Below are 22,313 nucleotides of genomic sequence, written 5' to 3'. Positions count from 1 at the left end.
CCAGGGGGCGATTATTGCAATGGCACCCATGGTGTTAGGAGCTTCACAAGTTACTAATGATAGCATGAGGAATTGGAGTACGGTCATGCCCTCCGCCCTCGCCCTGTTGTCTAGGTCTCTATGACATGACTTTAAAAACCTTCATTCATCTGATCAAGAATGATGGAACTCATGCTTATTCATCGCCATCGCCAATGGCGACTTTTCACTTGTGCCATGCTGCCATCATTTTATGGTGGCACACCTCAAGAAAGTTAGATAAGATAGAGCCAATAGAGGTGTGAGAGGGTAAGAGACTAATAAAGATGGAAAAGGGTGTGGGAGGGAGAAATGAGAAACAACAATATTATAGACAAAAAATTTATCAATTTTATTATAAACCAATTACAACATGGCTATCAACAATTGTATAAAATGTTGTGAAAATCTGTTGTTTTTAAACTTATTAAATGACAAAAAGAATAATGGAGAATATTTAAATAGAATAGAGAGCGAGAGAGACTAAATAATTGTTGGAGGGCATATTGCCAAAAAAAAATTAAGTGCCAGACTGCCAGTGAATATACCTCTAGCTTTCCTTGCATTTTAAAGCATCCAGAAGACAAAAAGCTTCTCTTGCCAAAATTAACTGTGTAAAACGGCCTTTTTTTTCCGAAGCATCAACCCGCTAATTATCACAACTAACATCAGAAACGCGAAACCTCTTGACAAAACACAAGGATAAACATTTCTTATAACTAATAAATGCTTATTTAAAAAGTTTTCATGGCAACTGCCTTCATAGTGTACAATTTGGACAAGTATGATCCAGTTTAACATTATCGTAAGCTTAACAATGACATTGTTGTTAAGGCATCCAACTGCCAATCTGCAAATAGTACAGAAGCAAAAAATTTCTGAAACTTGGCCTCCTTTAATCTGCACGAGATTGGCCTGCTCGGGATGAAAGGATGATCCCCACAATGAGACCATAGAGAGCAAGTGCTTCAGCAAAGATAAGGATTAGAATCATACCCACGAACAGCTTTGGCTGCTGTGCATTAGCCCTGAAAATAATCCCCAAAACCAAATTTAGTGCAAAAATTCATCACATGTGACATGCCATTTGACTCTATACTTCGCAATAATAATATAATACCAACAAATTACATATTACACAATCTTATCAGAATATAATGATTCAACTAAAAAACAAAAAATAAACATGCTACTCAAACACAAAGACACTTCGTCCATTAAGAAGGCAATCAAATAGCTAAAAACCTAAGTCTAATAGGGAAAAAGGAATCATAAGTCCCACAAGATCTTTATGACAGTCAACCTTATGCCACAAAAAGTGTTGACTTTGACAAATCCATATACATGAAATGCAAAGAAATGTGCATGCCCCAAGCTGAGACCCCTCAACCAACTTCAGTTAAACAGTATCTGAAATTGCAATTCAACCTTCAGCTTGATGCACAGCCACTAAAGTCTGCTAAAAATTGTGTCCAACAAGTCTATTTCTCTTTATATGAAAAGAGACTTCTAGGCAAGCCATTAGAATATGTGAGAACTCCAAACTAAAACTTCTTGGCCTACTTCAGTCATCATGTCTAAATTTGCAATTCATGCAAGAGAGAGAAACAAAGGTGGGGGGGGGGGGGGGGGGGCAATTCAATTTTGAAAAAGCTCAATTCTAGTTATACAACCAAAAAGGAAAAAACTGCTAAAAGATCACTGACATTATACTACAGTTCCCGATTATTGCACCACCAGCACTCAGATGAGTTATGGCAAACAATTTTTCCTAAATGAGGTAGAGCATATCTCACATTTTAGAAGTGCAGAGTAATAAGAATTAATGTAACTCTCCCTTTTGAATATTTTTTTTTTTAAGTTAATGACTATTATAAATTTATAACTCCAATCCAACTCTTATCGCTACTTTATAAGAATAAAACATAAAATTATGCTGCCAAGAAGGGCAAGAAAGAATATAAGTCTGTAATTTAATCCAAAGACAGTGACAGTCAAACCCTGGTCATCAGAGCATGCATACCCCTTCCCATACACACAATTCCAAAGCTTAGCACACGTTTAAAAGTCAAGTGAGAAAGTGACACCTGTCCTTTCAGCAAGAGCAAAAGAAGGCAAGTTACCAAGCTCCTCTCATTTTCCCATAAAAACAAATGTGAGCCCCCGATTTTGGTAAATCAAAGCTTACTCCCAATACCTGAAGAGAAAGAGATGTCTTGCTTATGGTAAATCAAAGCTTACACTCAATGCCTGAAGGGAAATAGATCCCTTGATAAGCAAGGCATCTCTTACCTTCCATGTTGTCAATAGACATCACCATAAAACTTTTCAAACCAAGACTCCATTTGTTTCATTATGAAATGTTTTCTGTCGAAAAATACTTTCATCCCATGCAAGCTTGCCAACAAGAAACCATTCCATTGCTTAACCATAGGTGTAAATCAAATCTAGTGGACTAGATTGTTAGAATTATGGTTAAGAGATTAAACTCACAATTTCTTAATAGTTTAAACTTTTGGGACAATCAGTTATTTAATATGGTATCAGAGCAGGAGATCCTAAGTTCAATCATTGTCTTTGCTCCATTCGGGCCCTCACTTATTAAAGAGAAGTTTAGGCCCACAAGTGAGAGAAAGTATTAGAATTATGGTTCAGTGACTAAACTCACTATTTCTCAATAGCTTACATTTTCTTTTAGAACAATCGGTAATTTAACATAGATAATAGAGGTGGGGTTGTACACAAGTTGCAATAAGATAATAACAATCCTTATGAATCCTAGCAACAAGATATAATGAAATATAGCTTAAAATTTAGTCCTAGCAATAATGAAATAAAAAAAGGGTAAACTTCTAGTTGTTCATAGAGACTCAATTCTTATGAATCAAACTTTAAAGAGCCCTGCTACTGCCAAAAAAATCACACCTTCTCAATCCTCACACATTCATTTCACTGGGCCCCAACCCCCAATAGTAAAAAAAACAGTAGCAATCCTACAGACACACCCAAATTCACACCTCACTAACACTCAACTTATTATGCACGAATCACAACTTAACAAATTTAGTTGTGCTATATATAGCCTGATTCACCCATATATAAAATAAAAATAAAACCCATGTTGTGACTTTTCCAGTAGACATACTTTCTCAATCAACTATAAATCATCATGAACTACACGTTTTTGTTTTGCACTAAAAGAAAACCAGTAGTAGTAGTAGAAGAAGTAGTACCTGACACCAGCATCACCGACAATCCCAATGGCCATACCAGCAGAGAGACCAGCGAGTCCACAAGAGAGACCAGAAGACAAGTGAGCATAGCCATCAAAGAGATAGTAAGACTTAGCCTTCGGGTTAATCCCAGTACTAATAATAACAGCTATGATGAGGCCATAGATACCCAACACCCCAGCCATAACAACCGGGACTATCGACTTCATCACCAGCTCCGGACGCATCACTCCCATCGACGCCACCCCAACTCCGCTCTTCGCCGTCCCGTACGCCGCCCCCATGCACGAGAACACCAGAGCCGCCGCCGCTCCCAGGAACCCGAAGAAGGGTGCGGTTTCGTCGCCGCTGAATCCGGATGCAGAAGATGACATGTTCTTGGTTTTGGATCAGGGAGAGGGAGTGGCCGCTGAAGGTGATGATTGATTGGATTTGGAGTCACTCACGGCCACGGGAATCAAACCAAATAGTCCTTGGGGTGTGCTTCTCCTTCTTGTTTACGAAAATGAGTATAGATGAGATCTTTTCGATTCTTATTAGCATAACATTATACCACGTATCCGTATCCGACGCGGCACTTCGTGATTGGGTCAAAGCTTTTTTTCTGTTACTGACACTGTTCACTCCCTCTTTTCTTTTGGCAGATGTTTTATTTATTTATTTATTTATTTTATTCTCTATCTTTTTCTGATGACTATTTTGTTTTTTTCCTGTTTTCAATACGAACACCTTGCAATTAACTATCTATCTATATAATAATTAGTCTAATTCAATTCTAACTAAAAATTAACTTTCCTATTTAAGGTTATTTTCAGTGGATTAGACTTAGAGCTTTAATATCCGGTTTTATATGATTTAGCTATACTGTCCTTAAAAAATATTTTTTCTACTATAGTTAGTTATAAAAAAGACCTTATATCCTATTCTTTGATCATTTAAGAGTTTTATAAAAGGAAAAAAAAATTTCTTATAATTGTTATTTTGATTATTTAAGCAATTTAAAAAATTATTATTATTATTAAAAATGCTTTTTGCCAAGCCTCAAACTTATTGACGGTAAAATATCAAAATCCTAACCTTTTTTTTTTAAAACATGATATAATTTAATATATAACTTTTGCTTAATGATAATTGTTTTTTATTATTAAGCTAAGACAATAATTAGTGTCTAATATTTGAGGGGTTTAAACTCCATATCTTTTATCAGTTGACAAAAAATTCTACCAATTGAACTATCTAAAATTCACAAGCATATTATAATATTAGTCAAGGTTCATTGTATTATCTTAAATTCCAAATCCAAATTCATTTTACTAAAAACCCTATTCTTATTAGCAGTGTAACAAATTTTAGCTATACATTAAAGAGCAAAGCCTGGTAACTCATAATCCTTGAAAGTAGCTGATGAAGGGAAATTTATAGAAAGAAAAAAAATCAAAATCAAAATCCTGTCATACACCGGCCCCTGCCATGAATCAAAGTGGCCACTCAGTCTTTGACTGTACCAAGCTCACATTTGTTGCATTCCCTGGATTCACAAGAGAGTTGCAACTGAATCAGAATCACACTCTCAACTTCCCTGTAATTTTCTCTGTTCTGTACCCAAGCTTTTATACAGTTTACTAACTTTCCAACAAGTTTAATGATGAGATGGCCATGCTTTTGGTTTTTTTTTATTTTTTATGACAATCTGTCTAATAATGCCAAGCCAATTTCTAAATGACTACTTTGACCTTTACAGTTGTTTGAGAGGAATGTTATTTAAACATTCATTAAATTATTTTCTCCCCTTCCAAACAAGTTATCAGGGGCAAAGTAGATCAGAAGGGGATGACCTCCAATTCATTATGTTGCACAAGAAAGTGTATTTTGTAATTGCAATTGAAATTTCTCTTTAACACAAAAAGATTCAATCTATATTAATTGCATGCAGTACATGTAAAATGACTCAAGTATGATAGGCAAAAACTATTTTTGATTCTGTTGTAAAATTAAAAAGATCATCATTCATGGTATTTATTCCAATAACTCCATCTTGTTCAAAGAAGAGTAGGGTTAGCAACAGTCAAGGTAAAGACTTAAGAGGATGATTTCCACGGGATAAGCTGTCTCAGACCCGGTCTTCTCGTGCATTGGGTGATCAAGGGTCCGTTGGGCTCAGTCTTCTCTATCTGCTGCCAACTGAGGGATCAGGCAAAATCACATTTGAGTTGGCCGCCAAGTCATGGACAGGTCATCAGATTGGGCAAATTTACCTGCAACAACAAAAACCTGTTAAGTTTCCTACACTTTCACAAGAACCAAACAAAAACAGATTGTAAAATGTTGTGTTATGATCCTAGTGTTCCACATGGATTAAGTATAAGCTCAACTATGTGTTTATAAGCTCTTGGACACCCTCACCTTGCAAGCCGGCTTTCAAGAGTGAGTTCTACCCACAGGTTCCTAACATATTGCAAGAAACCCCATCACAGAAACAGACACATAAACAAAGCTCCTAGACATTCAAGAAACCCAACACAGAAATGATATTTAAAACACAAAGACAAGAAGCAAAGCACTAATAAATCAAAGTAATTGTTAACATAAACACCATAAGATTTCTTAGAGGTTCTTTTTGAAAAGGAAACAAGGTGAACATTTGAATTATAAAGCTAAGAGAGAAATTATGCAAAAGAGCTACATCTTGGGAGATTGGAGAACGATGTAATATAGTGATTAAGAACATGGACCTACTTCAATTAGAGACAATAATGGGCAACGATGGTTGAGGGGTGCCTATCAATCTCATTTTGTTCATGATTGGGAAGAAAAAACTAAGAAAATTTGAGATACATTACTCAAAGATGTGGCATAGTCTATCGGACAATGGAGAGATAGCAGCAGCATTGTCATCTTTTATTTGAGCAGTATAATAGGCATAATTTTTTTTTTTTCAAAATTTTATTCACGATCACTGAGGTAGTAAGTTATAACTGGAGCACAAAACATTTATATAAAAAAAAAGCCACTAGTCAGAAAACAATTAAAGTCATAGGCTCCAATGCCCTCTTTTAAGTTTCAATTTAAACAAAAAAAAAAAATCAAATCTACTTCCGAAGACATGAAGCATAATCCAATTCAATTTTGAAACAAAATGAGAGTTGCATTAGTCTATGGAAAGAATTTGGTATACTTCTGCAAGCTGCAAAATATTCCACTATTACAGAGACCGAAGTCTTACTCAAAGTAATACGATAAGCCCTTGTTGGTGAAAGGATTTCAAACAGCAACTCAGCCTAGTTCAGCTCATTAAATTATTCGAACTACTCCAATCCAACCATCAATAATAAAGACAAAAATCATTTCAGGGTAAAAGACTAAAAGCTATTAAATAGCATGCACAAGGAAAAAAAAAGGTTCAACTAGAGCATTATAACAAAGAAGTATAATTAAATAAATTGTTGTTGCCACTACATTAGAGACCTCACTAATTCATACTTGAAGTGCAAAATCCATAGATGGATCAACCAGGAAGGTAACATCGTCCTTTTTTCCTTGAACTCTTTTAATTAAGATATATCATCCTTCAATTCCAACTATAGCAGAGAGAGAACCATCAATAATAATGAGCTCCTACATGTCTAGGGAACAAACTAATAAGTAATAACCAGAACACATATATCATTCCCAACATTTTTACCAAATTATGAAACTCAAGAATATCTATACTACCAACAACAGTTTAGACCAGAAAGCATTTAATATGGATGGTGCTCAAAGGACCTTTAACCTATGACTATTGGCAAAGCCCAATCCTTTCAAACCTCCACCTTTTGAAAGTAAGGATGGCATAAGGGTGGACCTGCTGGAGTTTGAATTTCCTTTCACTAAGTGTGTGCATGTGAGAGATTCCTACCAATTAGCAAAAATTTACAACTCTTATAGACTAAATATTAGGTTAAAGCATTGAAATTTCACAATTACACCTCAGATTTCCACATCAATTTTTCCTTTCATTTTTCAGAACTTTATTTTAATTACGGGCTTCTGCACAAGAAATATAATTGAAGTCCATGGGAAATTCATCTTGAAGTTTAGTCTAATAACAATTCCTATAGGCAAGTGTGATGATGATTTTGTATCCATATTCCTAGAGTAGCATACATCAAAACTTGAAACAGCTAATTCTAATAGGTGTCCTAATAGTGTGAACTTAGAGTCATTTAACTCTATTCAAACATGAGCACCTTTAAAAGGAGCAGCAATATATCTTGTGGCCAAAAAAGGTGTAGACATGTGAAATGAGTATCTTTGGACCTTAGCATGCAATGGATTTACAAAATTGGTGCTAACTGCTAATACTGCTAGACCAAAATCAAATGATACTTCCATCACTGAGTAATGGATAAGAACATGAATTTAAGTCCAAGAATTGTGAGCAACTTATCTCACAATGACCACACAACGTAGGCTGAAATCATCCATCATGTTGACCTTCATCAGTCTATAATAGCATATGCCATTTTGAGGGGGAAAAAAGACTTGACATTATGTGTAACACATCCAGTGAGCCAAGAGAAGTAAATTATTATTTGCCAATATTTTACTTGTCCATTGACTTGTAACTTAACCCTCAACGGAGAACCACCATCAAAAGAAATCGAACTTAGCAGCAAATCAAATGACTAATTTCTTTTCATTATTTTTGTTTTTTTAATATATTAATGTCCTTCCAAACTGCCAAAAGCCTTCTAGCTCAGTCGCATTGCTTGGTCTTCTTTATGAGTAGAACCAAGGTTCAAATTTTCCTCCCCCACTTGGTGTAAGAATTGAATAATATATTTTTGTTAAAAAATTAATGTCCTTCCAAATTGGGTTTGAACCAATCCTAGGATTAGAGCCTCTTAAATGAGAGAGAGAGAGAGAGAGTGAAGAAAGTGAAGGGCACCTGAAGATGCAAATGAAACAATGCAACTAAAGGAGGAGATATACTTTGGCATCAAATGCAAAGGAATTGAATGGAAACAATGGAGAAGAAAACAGTTTCAAGGTTGTTTTCTGATGGAAGCATATTTCTTCCAAGTTCAATCAAGATGTTCCCATTTTCTTCGATAGTGGATACAGATTGAAGTCAGAATCGTTGTTTACAAAGGTACGGGCCATTGAAGACAAACCCAAACCATACCCATTGCTAATGGTTTATTCAACTACCAATTGGTCCAAACCTAATTCAAATCCGTTTGTTGTATCCCATGGAATCCTTAATTCAGATGGCAAAGAGTTTTTTTTTTTTGGATAGGTAATCAGAAAACTATTATAAATGAGAAAATAAGGAAAAGTACAAGTTGTTCATGATGATGAACAACAAGAAAAAATACAACAGACATCAAAACAAAAGGAGTAATCAAGAAACTAAGCTAAGGGAAAACATAAACTCAGAGAGAGAAGAACAATCAGTAAATCTCCAACAACAAGACCACTCCAAAAGACTACACTGGCAAAAAACATTTAACTCATCCAACGTCTTCTCATTATCCTCAAAGGAACGACGATTTCGTTCCAACCACACAATCCACATTAAACACCCTGGAACCAAATTCCAAATGTCCGAATTATGTTTTCCAAGCCACTGATGCCAACAAGATAACAAACCCGCCACTGAACCTGGCATAACCCAATGAATACCAAAAGCCTGAAGCATAAAAGACCATAGGGACTGAGTAATAGGACAATGAAGAAGAAGGTGGTCAACCGACTCCCCATCACAACAACACATACAACACCAAGAAGCCAAAGGGCGACCCCTAAGCATAAGATTATCCAAAGTGAGGATCCGACCATGAACAAAGAGTTGTGAGAGACCCAAGGAGGCTGACATCATTCTGCATTCAAGTCTTGTATCCAAGGCTTCTAAAGGAATAAGCGTTTGATGACAAACTCTAATCATACTCATCACTATGCAAGCCCTTCAAACCAGAGTCAAACCCATTACCGGTTGTTTCCATTGAAAGCCTCAGAACTCCTTCATTTTTCAAAACCCTGTGACCCATCAATGAGGGTCAAGAAGGGGGAAAAGGAGGTAGTAAAGGTGGGGGCTCACTGTTATGAGGGACCGAGGAAGACCACCACCATGACTAGCTCTCAAAAAGGGCAATTAAGGAGTACCAGACTTGTGAGGACAACGTATGCACTCTACATGGACCACAAATCCTTTTATGATGTCACTAACATTTATGGGAGGAGAAGAAGAGGTATTACTCCTATCCTCAATTTTACATAAAACTTCAACTTGATTTTGTTCAAATGGATTTGAGTCATTGAATTTTTTCTGCAATGGCCAATGAGAACTAGAAGATAACCACAGATGATCAAAATTTTCATGCATAGAAATTGCATTAATGCAAATTTTTTCACAACCATTGATGGAAAGGTAAACCTCACAACCAAATCCACCTATACATGCCTTTGGTTTTAAAGCAATGCATATAAAAAATTTTAGAAATTTTGGACCAACCCAAAATGAAATGAAATTTCCAACACTTTGATGGTTGAACCATTTTGGACTCATTTCTTAGTAGTCTAATTTCACAACTATTGTCCTCATCTTCAGATACAGATCCCTTAATTTTAGATTTGAAGTCATCAAAGAGTGAGGGAGAGAGAATAACCTGATGCGATAATAAGGTTGATGATTGTGGATCCATTAGTATGTCCCTTCTTGCACATTCACATACTCCATCTGGTAAAAGCCCCAAAATTTCTCTCAATTTCTTGCAATTAAAATTCCAAAAGATGTAGTTTAGTAAATCCAATATTGTATTTGCAAAAGATAACAATTTTTTTTCTCAATAACTTTGAGAGAGAAAGAGAGAGAGAGAGATACCTGATTCAACCATCTTCTTGATGATTGTGGATCCAAGCAATTTATTGCATGCACTCTTCTTATAGATTGTGGAAGCCTTAGAATTTCTTGAAGCTACTTGCACTTGTTTATTTGAAGTGCCTCAAGTCAAGTAAATCTACTAATGATTTCGGGGATGGTAACAACATTGGTTCCATATAGATCTAAATACGTCAATGCAAGGAAGCAATCAGGCTTCATTAAAAAAATCTAACTCAATTAGATTTCCATAGTTGGGGAGATTTAGTGTTTACCAAACTAAGAAACCCATACCCGGAGATGTCATCAAAAGAATTGCATGTCAGTCTCAATTTAGTAGTAGAAATATGTAACACCTCAAGCTGTAGCAATTTATTAATGCGATTTGGAAAATCCTAAGGCTTTAGCAATCATATTGGTTTAATCTCATAGGCCCGGTAAGATACCTGATTGATGAAGGTAACTCTCTAATACCACTCCTTTGTAATTCTAAAACCGCTAAACATTTCATTTCTGGTCCAATATTGGGGAACTCAAACCTTGAGCAGCCCTTAAGATAAAAACATTTAAGAGATTTCAACCTGAGGCTGCATGGAAGAATTCAAATTTTCACAATCTTCGAGGCTTTGAATCTTATCAAGGAGTCCAATGGACTCTTGAACCTCAACTAAATTTTTACAAGAAGAAAGGTCCAGTTCCTCTAAGTTTGGGGGTGCACAAGTCAAGTACTTTCGTAATAAATTCACACGACTCGAGATTGATACATTTCGAATTTTCGAATTGGAACTCCTGTAGAAGGAAAAATTCAAAGTTTATCTTCAACAAACTTTATAATAAAATTTAACAAAATTGAAATTCAAAATATTAATAATCGTACTTGTTTGAATAGCAACTCCACTCGAATGTGACTACATGGCATGTTGAGTATGACAAATTGCTGTAGACAAAAAGTGGATGGCAAGGAAAAATAATAATCGGGCCAATCAAACCACCCTAGCCCATTGGGACATATTTAAGTTCTTCACAAATGATGACATTACGAACCATGAGCAATTTGAGATTTTCCAACCTTTCAAAAGCATTAGCATGCAAGTTCACCATTATTGGTTTAGCCAAGTGCTACACTATGCCTAGAATTTTACATGATCCTTAATTGCACAAACCATTAAGGAAACCACACAACATAGCAGATTTGAAATTTGAGACTAAAATAGTATACAGATAAACTTATTTTTCTCCAACATTAAAAATGGGGGGGGGGGGGGGGAAGTGAAACCAAAGTACCATTTTTCTAGTTAGTACTTCATGAACATCTTCATAACACCATATACTTTGCTATGATTTCCAAGCTCTTTTGATTCTTGTTGAAAAATTTCCCTACCCATTTGTTGGGTAGCAAGTCATGCATTGATAATTGACCAAACTAAAACAGTTATGAGACACTTATCAATACGTCTTCTAGTACTGTAATCCAGACATAAATTGCAAGCATTTATAATAAATTTACAACATAATCCTTGTAGAATCCCTTGAAGAAACATGCAATATCAAGAAAAATATATTCTTCTATCAAAACTTATTTTGAGTTCTTCTTGGATTTTTTCATGAGGAATATGTTTATGCTTTTCTAATGCACTTTCCCATTCACATCTAATGGAAGACCATTGGCGTAATGTATAATCTGCTTTGCAAGTTTTGAATACTCTTCCTTAAGTTCATTTGTCTATTTGGAAGACAAGTAGTTCAAAGAGTTCACGAGCTTCACATTGATTCAATTCCTTATCTTCATAAATTGGATGATCTTTTCCAAGAGTGCTTGATTGTCTCTTGTTGTTATAATGATTCTACTTCCTGAAGTAAACCAATCACATTCTCCAAACAAATTTTCTATTTCTCGATTCATCAACATCATTAGGAATTAAAAGAACCCTTGTACGGAAAATTCTTTCTATAATTCTATTGATTCCTTCAGGTACGCTGTTTACCTTGAAATATCTATCTCCAAAGATCTTACAAAGAAGTGTTTCTTGTAGTTGGATTATGCCATCATTTGTTCTTGACTTTTCTTTTATATTTTCAAGAAAGCAACTTCCTTCAAAATGATCAGCAATTCTATTATAAACAGCTTTTGTGATTGTATTCTTACCTACTCCCCCCATGCCATGAATTCCTACCATGCGAACATCATTTGACTTCATATCTATGGCCTCCACTCGAGAATCAATTCCCACTATATATTTAGCAACAAATAACTTCGTGCAATTCAATTTAATACTTGATATCTCTTCAGAAATTCTTTGGATAAATTCAAATTCAGATTCAGTGCACTGCCAATCACAAAACATAAGAAACATATTATAATTTGGACACTAGATATATAAATATGAAGATGGCTTAAATTCAAGATGATCAGTTCTGTACACTACGACTGACTTTAATGTTAATTAAAGTCAAATATCTGAGAATTATCATTAACTTTAGCACATCCCCCCCTCTTTTTGCTAGGAAATTAGTTTTAGTATGGATACTTGAACTTTCTACAAATTACATAGGAGAAACTCTTAATTGGTAAGATTATCTGATCTTAAATTCTTCTATTGCTAACATTAACCTTTTTACCTAACTACCTTATTATTAGAAGATATGATCAATACAAAATAATAATCCTTTCAAAATTTGGCATTTAGTGGTGAACAATTGAAATGTTAAAACTAATAAATAAATAAATAGGTCATGCTAACAAGTTAACAATCTATTTTAAAAATGTTTTGACAACACTTATATGGAAAATAAAAAATAAATTAAAAATTAAAAAAAAAATTGATAAAATATTAATTACTTTTTTCCATAAAAATATTCTTTAAATAGATTATTAAGAGCATCCGTTAACATCTTCCTAAATATATAAGCATACAATTAGAGTAGTCATTAGATATATATACCCATCCGTGTGAACATTCTCCATAAGGGTTACATAGAACCTCATATACATGGCCTGTAAAACCATAGCGAGTGTGTGCACCTCTGAAGCTTAGGAAGATCATTGTTTCATCGGAATCTATGAGAAGAAGATTGAGATTTGAGAAAGATCAAAGATGTGATAAAATGGGAATTATAATAAGAGATGAGTTAGCGTGGGCGAAATTGATCTTACCTTTTTTCACGGAGTCCAAAGTCCTGTAACAAATGTCGAGCTTCGGTGAGGCCCAGACTGAATTGAAACTATAAAGGCTATGAATTGCGAGGATCTCAACGAAAGAGAAGGAATCGAATTGGAAATTGGTTTGAGAGAGAGAGAAGGGAATTTGGTAAAGGTAGGGAGAGATGTGCGCACCTTTATCCGCGTGTGTGTGTATATATATATATATATAATTGGTTTGAGAGAGAGAGAGAAGGGAATTTGGTAAAGGTAGGGAGAGGTGTGCGCACCTTTATCCGTATATATATCTTTTTTTTTTTTTCTTTTTTTCTTTTTTTTTTTGATACGCGGTGAATATTGATTGCTAAGAGCAACCACATCAGCTCCTTTAAAAGATTTCGTCTATTTTATACAAAAAACCTACTTTTATGATTTTACACATTCACTTTTACAAAACACCCACATCAGTTCATCTATATTACTACCTCTATTAATTAAATAATCAATTTTTTCACCATTTTTTATTATTTATCTCTAACTGCCTGACGCGCGCACTCTCTCTTCTGTTAATTTCTGATTCATCTCTCTCTCCTTCTGTTCATTTTTGGTTCATCTCTCTCTCTCTCTCTCTCTCTCTCTCTCTCTACCCATTTCAGATCAACCCTCCGTCTCTGTTTCTCGATCCGATCCAGCGCCGTCTCTGTTTCTCGATCCTCCGATCCGATCCGAGCTCCGTCCGAGAAATGATCCGATCCGATCCAGCTCCGTCCTCTGATTCTCGATCCGATCCAGCTCCGATCCGATCCCAGCTCCGTCCTTTGTTTCTCAATCTGACCGAGCTCCGATCCGATCCTTGAATTTGGTTTCTGTTTTTGTTTATTTTGGGTTGATTTTTTTGTTGATTTTAGTTTAATTTTCTGTTTATTTTTGGTTGATTTTTTTTATTTTAGGTTTCTGTTTTTTGAATTTGGTGGTGATGGTGGGTGTTGCTAGGTTGCGGAGGTGGGTGGTGCTGTTGCAGTGGTGGGTGGTGTTGTTGTGGTGGTGGTTGAATAATGGTCGATGCTCGGTGGTTGATGGGTTTTGTGACTTTGTCCCGTTCAGAGGAAGAGGGAGAGGGAGAGAGAGAGAGAGAGGCAGAGAGAGAGAAGTCAGATGGAGAGAGAAGAGAGGTGAGAGAAAAAAAATATAAAATAAGATTTTACACAGCTACAGTAACCGTGTATATTTACACGGTACTGTAGCAATTTGAGGGAAAGTGTAAAATATCCACAGTTATGCACTTACTGATGTGGGCTGTTTTTGATAAAAAAAAATGTGTAAATTTGAGCATTTCTTTTATTATACACACTTATACACCAACTGATGCAATTGCTCTAAGAGATGGCGATTGTGTAACACTACTATTGGTAAAGTGAACCTGGATTGTTACGAGTTTTATAGATCACTAGTGTTGGCCCTTTAGGAATGGCATCACATTTTCACAATATTTAAATTTTTGCAATGATGATATATACTACAATTTTTTTGAAAATTTTCATCAAATTAAATACTTACAACTATCTACAATGAAGATTTTGTTATTCATACTTCATTTTTTATCATCTTATTTTATGAGTCTTACTACGACATTTAGCTTACTTATTTTTAATGAACATCCTTTTAAGTTGGAAAAGAAATTAAAAAAAGAATAAAATAACAAAAGACATTTGTCATCAAAGTTTCTATTAGATAAAATTATAAGTCAAGAAGATTTAAACCTAATAAATTAGTGTTCTCTAGGTAACAAATTGAACACCATATATTATCATATTAACTCTCCAAGCATGATTACCAGTTTATCACATATTATTCAAAATACAAGAAGAAATTTTTTGGAACATTAAAATTTAATAGGAGTATTTTATACATTGCACAATGGAATATTTTAGGAATTATAAGATTTCTTTAGAGTTTAATTAAGAGAGTAACAATAGAAGTATATGCTCATTTACAAAATATAAAGGAGAAAATTATTCAACTTTAATTTGGGGGGAATGAAACTACCCAAAACATAAAGGAGAAAAACGCTACTTCGTCAATTTGTGTGTGTGTAACAATATGTTTTGATTTTTTTAACTTGAAACAATGAGTTAAAAAAATCACACATAAAACAATGAATTTTGGTTCAACAAATTGACTAAACCAAAAACGAAATCTAAGAACACAACAAAATGTCATGATATTATTACAATACCTTTATTTTTAGCTATGGTGGATTCTGGTTTGATATTTTATTATATTATTTTAGAGTAATGTTACATTCACAACATTTTCATAATAAATCATAAGTGGTAAATTGTTACTGGTTTTAAATTAGGCTAACTGCTTTTGATCGTGCATTAAAAAAAACAAAAACAAATAAAAAGCCAATTGAAGAAAATTGTGCTTAAAACAATGAATTTTGGCTTACCAAATTTGACTAAACAAAAAAAAGAAGCCTAGGATGACAATAAAATGTCACACAAAAAAGAATCCTAGGAACACAACAAAATGTCACAACATTTTCACAATTTTTTTTATTCCCAGCTATGGTAGGTCTCTATTTGATATTATTATTTTATTTTTTATGTCCACAGTATTTTCACAACAAATTTTAGGTGAAAAATTATTACTGGTTTTTAAATTATGCATTAAAAAAAAACAAATAATAAGACAATACAAAAAATTGTGTGTGAAACCGTGAATTTTGGCTCGAAGTCTAAGAATTCAACAAAATATCACAATATTTTCACAATACCTTCTGATGATGCAAAGAAAATCAGTAGGCTGGATGCTTCGGACTTGAAATGACCACTTGCTTTCTTGATGGCCTGAAAGACAAAGGAAAGCGATCAAAGGTGACCGGGATCGCCGGCCAAGAACCCTCCGATGGCAAAGTTAGTTTTCTCCCTGTATTTTTGGAATTTCAACTTTTTGGGAATCGTAAACGTACCTTTCATTGGTCTGAACGGGTGTTTATATAGTGTTCTAGGAGCAGTTATTGGAATTGTAACCTCTCCTAGATTTGAGGAGGTCGGGGGTTCATGGATAACTCCTACAACCGTTTAGGAGTTACATCTTCTCATAAAACGGTCACCGGAAGTTACGCGTAAGTCACGGAGTGGTAAAATGTACTTAGTAATTTCCAAGTGTAGAGGTCTCGTCCAAGGGTCTTCATGTGGACCAATTTCTTCAGGATGGGGGTGTGCGCCTCCCTTGGACGACTGATGTAGGCTTGTTTTCGTCCAAGGACGACCACATCCGTTATACTCGTCTTGACGCTACCTTCTGTACGGCTGCTGGTGTGATGACCATGGACGGTCTGAGTATCTTCATCCCCATCACCTTCATTTTTAGGATCCGAATATATATATTTTATTTTATTTGAGAGAAATGCTACATCCATAACATTTTTAGAACAAATTCTAAATGACAAGTTGTTATTGGTTTTAAACTAAGCTCACTACTGATATCACTTTTTTATCCATCAAAAATACCTTGCCACGTAAAATTTATTGTGAAATTATTATGAAAATACTGTGGATATAGCATTACTTCTTAATTTTAAAATCAAGCAATTTTTCCCTTAATATTTTAGAAAATAGCAAATATGTCATATTATTATTCTCTCAATTAAACCTTAATAAAAGCTTATGATTTTTAAAATATTTATTGTGTAATGTCTAAAATACTCCCACTAAATTTTAACATCCTCAAAATTTTCCTCACTTATTTTGAGTTTTAGATGATAGTAATTCTCTGTCTCTTATTTTATAATTTTATTTTGACCTTTAAAAAAATTGACACCTCAATAATTGTGAAAAATATTATAAGAATGTGTTATGTCAGTATAACTGTGTATACACATATAAATATTTAAATGAAAAAACAAAAAGAACACAAGTAAAATCTGCACACAATGGGATAAAGAAAAAAGAAAAAAAAAAGGCCCAGGAAAAGTGCAAATTGTTAAATAATTGTGAAAATATTGTAAGAATTTGTTAAGTCGATGTAATTGAATATGTACATATAAATAATAAATATTTAAAAGAAAAGACAAAAAAGAAAAAGCACAAAACAAACTGGTAAAAAAAAAAAAAAAAAAAAAAGAGGAAGGCCAGTGCACAATGTAAGTTAAACAAACCAAATAATATTGTAAAAAAACATGTTGTGTCAGTGTAACAGTATATGCACATATAAATATTTAAAAGTAAAGACAAAAAGAACACAAGCAAAATCAGCATACAGTGGGAAAAAGAAAAGAAAAGAAAAAAGAGGCCCATGAACAATGCAGATTGTCAAATAATTGTGAAAATATTGTAAGAATTTGTTAAGTCGATGTAATTAAATATGTACATATAAATAATAAATATTTAAAAGAAAAGACAAAAAAGAAAAAGCACAAAACAAACCGGTGAAAAAAAAGAAAAAAGAAAGAGGAAGGCCAATGCACAGTGCAAGTTGACAACTAATAATATTGTAAGAATATGTTGTGTCAGTGTAACTATGTATACACATAAATATTTAAAATAAAAGACAAAAAGAGCACCAGCAAAACCAGCATACGGTGAAAAGAAAAAAAAATAGGCTCATGAATGGTGCAGATTGTCAAATAATTGTGAAAATATTGTAATAATTTGTTAAGTCGATGTAATTGAATATGTACTTATAAATAATAAAAATTTAAAAGAAAAGACAAAAACACAAAATAAATCGGCGAATAAACCAAACAAATTGAGCAAAAATATTGTTTGCGCATTCGCGCTTTTATATATAAGATTAAAAGAAAAGTCAAAAAGAGCACAAGCAAAATCGGCATACGGCGAAAAAAAAAATCCCATGAACGGTATAGATTGTGAAAATATTGTAAGAATTTGTTAGGTCGATGTAATTGAATATGTACATGTAAAAAATAAATATTTAAAAGAAAAGACAAAAAACAAAAAGCACAAAAAAAAAAATCTTGATGAACACTAAGGGTTGAACAAACCAAATGTACCGTGCAAAAACACTATACGCACATTCGCGCTTTTATATATAAGAATTAGTCTTGGCATAGATGACATTTGAACTCAATTTTCCCTGAGGCCAAACTAAGTCATTAATTAGTTTTGATATAAATTAATCGCTAACTCGTGCGATACACGGGATAGTTAATAAAAATTAAAAACATTTATTTTGCTTAAAGGTTTATGACTTAACTTTAAAAAATATATAACTTGAAAATAAATGAAAATAAGTAATTATTTGTTCAATGTTTAGAAAAATTCTTCTTCTTCTTTCATATCATTGGTTCCACATAACACATTCCGGCGTGTGCTATTCTATGGTGATGACTTCACATAATATTCAACTGTATTAAATCTACTATCCACCACCAATCTAATTTATGTTATCTTGACAATAGATTTATAAATTGCATTCTCATATCCTTAGAGTTTGCCACATCATTATTATTATCTATACATAATAGAAAACCGAAGATTTTTACTTTTTGAGAGACTTACATTATAATTAGGATTAAAAAAAATAATTATAATTTTTTTTTAATTAGACCTCACGTTAGATTTTTTTTTTTTTAAATGACTCACTTTAGGTTTCAAAAAAAAAAAGACTCACATAAAAAATAAAACTTTAGGATTAAGGAAAATAGAGAGGGAGAAACTCCTGTTAGGGCTCTCTCACTATTTAGTTTAAAAAATTAAATTGTTTTATAAATTAAAATGATAATGTGGAAAATTATGAGAGTTTCAGAGACTTTAATAAAAAAAAAACTTTAGGATTAAGGAAAAAAGAGAGAGAAAGAGACTCCTCTTAGGACTCTCTCACTATTTAGTTTAATTTTTTTTTTTTATAAATTAAAATAATGATGTAGAAAATTGTGGAAGCTCTAGAGGCTTCGGTTGTGTGTGTGTGTAATACTTGAACTAAATTCCCTAATTTGACTATGGTGATAAGTTGTGAGAGTACTAGCATTGGATATGCTAAAAGCAAAAAATTATTATCATAGCTAATCAAACACCCAAAAAAAAACACTTACATTAAATGTGTTAAATGTGAAAAAACTTTTAGCATTGCTAAGCTTAATTTTTTGTTATTTTTCCTCTAACATTTCAAACCTTTTTCTTCTCTCTCTCTCTTCCTCTCTCACACTCTAGCAACCATATAGATCGGCCCATTTTCATATCAAAAGCTAAGTCGTTGATGATAATTGGAAGTTATTGGCGTTGGCATCAGTGTTGGCCATACAAAGTGTCCCACTATTCGGCTTAACCCTCATTGTCAGTAATAATCGGAAGTTAAAATTGAAGAGCAAAGAAGGAGATGTGGATTAATATTTGGTAAATGTTAATAATTTGCATCCATTATAAATTGGGATTACTACATTTTCAATCATAAAAATAACTAGAAATGTGATGAGTGTTATGTATGGAGAAAGGTTAACAATTTTTAATATTTTATACAAACGCATAACACTCATTACACCCCTAGGTATTTTTGTAATTGAAAAATGTAGTAATCCCAATTTATAATGGATGTAAATTATTAATGTAAAGTTGTGATTTACAACTGTTTTGTGTTGGCTTTAATTCCGTACCAAATTTGATTGTAATTTTGTTCAATCTTTTATACCCTGTACTTTATGTGGAATTTTATTATAAGAGTTGTGTGATAAAGAGAAAGAGTGTGAAGACTCAAGCATGTGAAGATAGAAGTTTTCTCGCGGGTAGCTCGCAACTAAGCATCTCGCGAAATGATGCATGTGCCCTGCACATGTCTCGCGAGTAAGGTCTTCCCGCGAGATACCTGCGAAACAGTCTGTTCTGCTATTTTGTCTTATTTGCTTCACTACATTCTCAATCACACTATATATATCATCATTACCCACATATTGAGTAAAGAACTTTTCAGAAGAGAAAACCCTAACCTCAACCCTTGAGAGTGTGAGATTGTCATACCCACAACTCTATACACTATCCATTATGGTTTTTCTCTACTCTTACCTCTCAATTTCTAAATCCTTGAGAGGTTGATAGACCAAACACTTACCACACCCATACTGAGAGTCCAGTGTGTTTTGGTGCTGTTGGGAAGCATTGGAAAAAGTTAAGCTTTGGCGGATGTGGAAAGCTAAACAAGACACAGTTCCAAGAAGCCTTGTTGGAGTAGGAGCTTGGAGGGTTTAGATACATTGGGTAGACTAGGCTTGGAGGGTCTTTTGCTATTCGTGTATCCCAACTTATTGTCTAGTGGATCGATTTACCGCTTGGAGGGCGACGGAGAGGTTTTTCGCCGAGTTCTTCGGTTTCTTCTTCGATATCACATCGGCGTGTTATCTTGTATTTGCATCTCTCTTCCCTACTCTTTTAGCTTTCATTATACTGTTGTGATTTATTGAATATGGCTTAGAGTAGCGGTTTTGTTTGTTCGCTCGCATTTACTCTATTCCGCACTTAGTTTAAGTTAGAGTAAAATTAACCGAGCCGTAATTTTTAATTTGGGGTCTAAATAGCTCTTGTATTTTTAACACAATTCCGAGCTTTCAATTAACATTGACAAAAAAAAAAATAGAAGAGCCTCTAGATACGCACGTGAGCACATGCTCAAAGGCTAGTTTTATAATAAAAAGTATAATATTTTGAAATACAACTACAAATAGTTTTTTTTTTTTTTTTGATCGAACAACTACAAATAGTTAAAGTATAGAATGTATATCCTATTTATGAAATTTCCATTTTTTTTTTGCCATCACTTTTTAAATATTTTTCTTTTGTACTTAATTTAGAGAATTTGAAAGGTTATTTATATAGGTTTGTAAATTGTAAGTGGGATCAGAAACTTATAAACAATTTTATATTATAAATTTATCCTTTGGGTTTGTCTTATTATTAAATCACTATTTCAATTAAATAAATGTATTTTTTAAAATTATACAAAATTAAACAATCCAAAAAGGAAGAAAAAAAACTCCTTATTGCTCTCATCCAATTAATAAGCAACATCAAGATTAATTTAGGTTTCTATTTAAACATTTTGGCTTCAGACAAATTAAAAAACCCTAGCAATTTTTTTAATATCAAGGGAAATACATCAAACATTAGCATACAAAATACTACTTTACATGGAACCTAAGTCCAAAGAAGTAACATACAAGATGCTTGTTTTGCCAATTCGATCTCTTTGTTCCCCTATTAGATAAGAAGGGACACAAAAAGTGTGATACATTATTCTTCTATATTTTTCAAAGTGTTTCACTACCACCTTGTGTGTTTCCATCTTGGTCTTGTATACTTTGCACGGAGTCAGATTGGCTATCTCTTTGCTCATGAATATAATACCGTTCCCTCTCATGTCAAAAACCCACGTAGATAGAACCCTCAAAAATAACAATAAAGTATTAGTCTTTCTTTGTACTTCTCATTTCTTTGACATCTCATGAAAATATTGCAACCGCCTTTGTTATTCCTACATTAAAATGAAACATCAAAATATTTGCCTTTCTTATTCTTTGAAGCTTTGATTAGGAATAAATTTTTTCACAAAATAGTTTTAAAAAAGTATCCTTCTCTTTTGAAAGGCACCTAATGGCCCTTTCTTCCTAATTCATATCCATATTTAACATCAAAATAATCTTTGCATCCACTTTAGTAAGTCAATTTTACACCAAACTAAATGATTAATAAAATCTATTAGGTTTCGTATAATTGGTTGTGCCCCTAATACTTATAGATTATAGTACAAAAAACAATAAAGGAGTACCATACAATATGAAAGTTCAAAAAGTGTGTAAAACACTTATGAACGTTTAGACCACCAATTAATAAATTATCAATTTAAGCTTAATATCAAACAAAGTATGTGCGGAAGATGAACATAGGCTTATAACAGAATTGATAAATAATCTAAACCAAATAAAATCACATTCACAGTAGAAATTAAGCGGCAAAGATTGAGATAAGAGAGATGCAAACACAAGGACAACATAATAATGTGTTATCGAAGAGGAAACCGAAGCCCTTGGCGTAAAACCTCTCCGCCG

At 33.5% G+C, this 22,313-nt stretch overlaps 1 protein-coding gene and 1 long non-coding RNA gene across 3 annotated transcripts; both read right to left on the bottom strand.

The window, feature by feature from the left end:
* Positions 1-727: 727 nt before the first annotated feature.
* Positions 728-3,770, bottom strand: LOC142619933 (V-type proton ATPase 16 kDa proteolipid subunit-like). The gene is made up of 2 exons (XM_075793322.1): positions 3,252-3,770; positions 728-1,046 (listed from the first exon to the last, which is right to left on the bottom strand). The coding sequence occupies exons 1-2, from the start codon at positions 3,623-3,625 to the stop codon at positions 914-916; spliced, it is 507 nt and encodes a 168-aa protein (XP_075649437.1). The 5' UTR covers positions 3,626-3,770; the 3' UTR covers positions 728-913.
* Positions 3,771-5,182: 1,412 nt separating this feature from the next.
* Positions 5,183-12,927, bottom strand: LOC142621104 (uncharacterized). Of its 2 annotated transcripts, XR_012841702.1 has the most exons (4): positions 12,260-12,927; positions 10,117-10,902; positions 9,902-10,003; positions 5,183-5,506 (listed from the first exon to the last, which is right to left on the bottom strand). It is a non-coding gene; the product is annotated as an uncharacterized LOC142621104 (long non-coding RNA). The 2 variants fall into 2 exon arrangements; XR_012841701.1 differs by lacking the exon at positions 12,260-12,927 and having other exon boundaries at positions 10,117-11,374.
* Between the last annotated feature and the right edge of the window lie 9,386 nt (positions 12,928-22,313).

The sequence above is a fragment of the Castanea sativa genome, chromosome 12 (assembly GCF_040712315.1).
Source record: "Castanea sativa cultivar Marrone di Chiusa Pesio chromosome 12, ASM4071231v1".
Lineage (NCBI taxonomy): Eukaryota > Viridiplantae > Streptophyta > Magnoliopsida > Fagales > Fagaceae > Castanea > Castanea sativa.
This window is presented reverse-complemented; position numbering and strand designations above follow the sequence as displayed.

Excerpts from the sequence above, each read along its gene's own strand:
- LOC142619933 (XM_075793322.1), bottom strand. The coding sequence starts at position 3,625 with ATGTCATCTTCTGCATCCGGATTCAGCGGCGACGAAACCGCACCCTTC. Across the intron at positions 1,047-3,251 it reads GTCGGTGATGCTGGTGTCAG|GGCTAATGCACAGCAGCCAA; the intron begins GTACTACTTCTT and ends GATTATTTTCAG.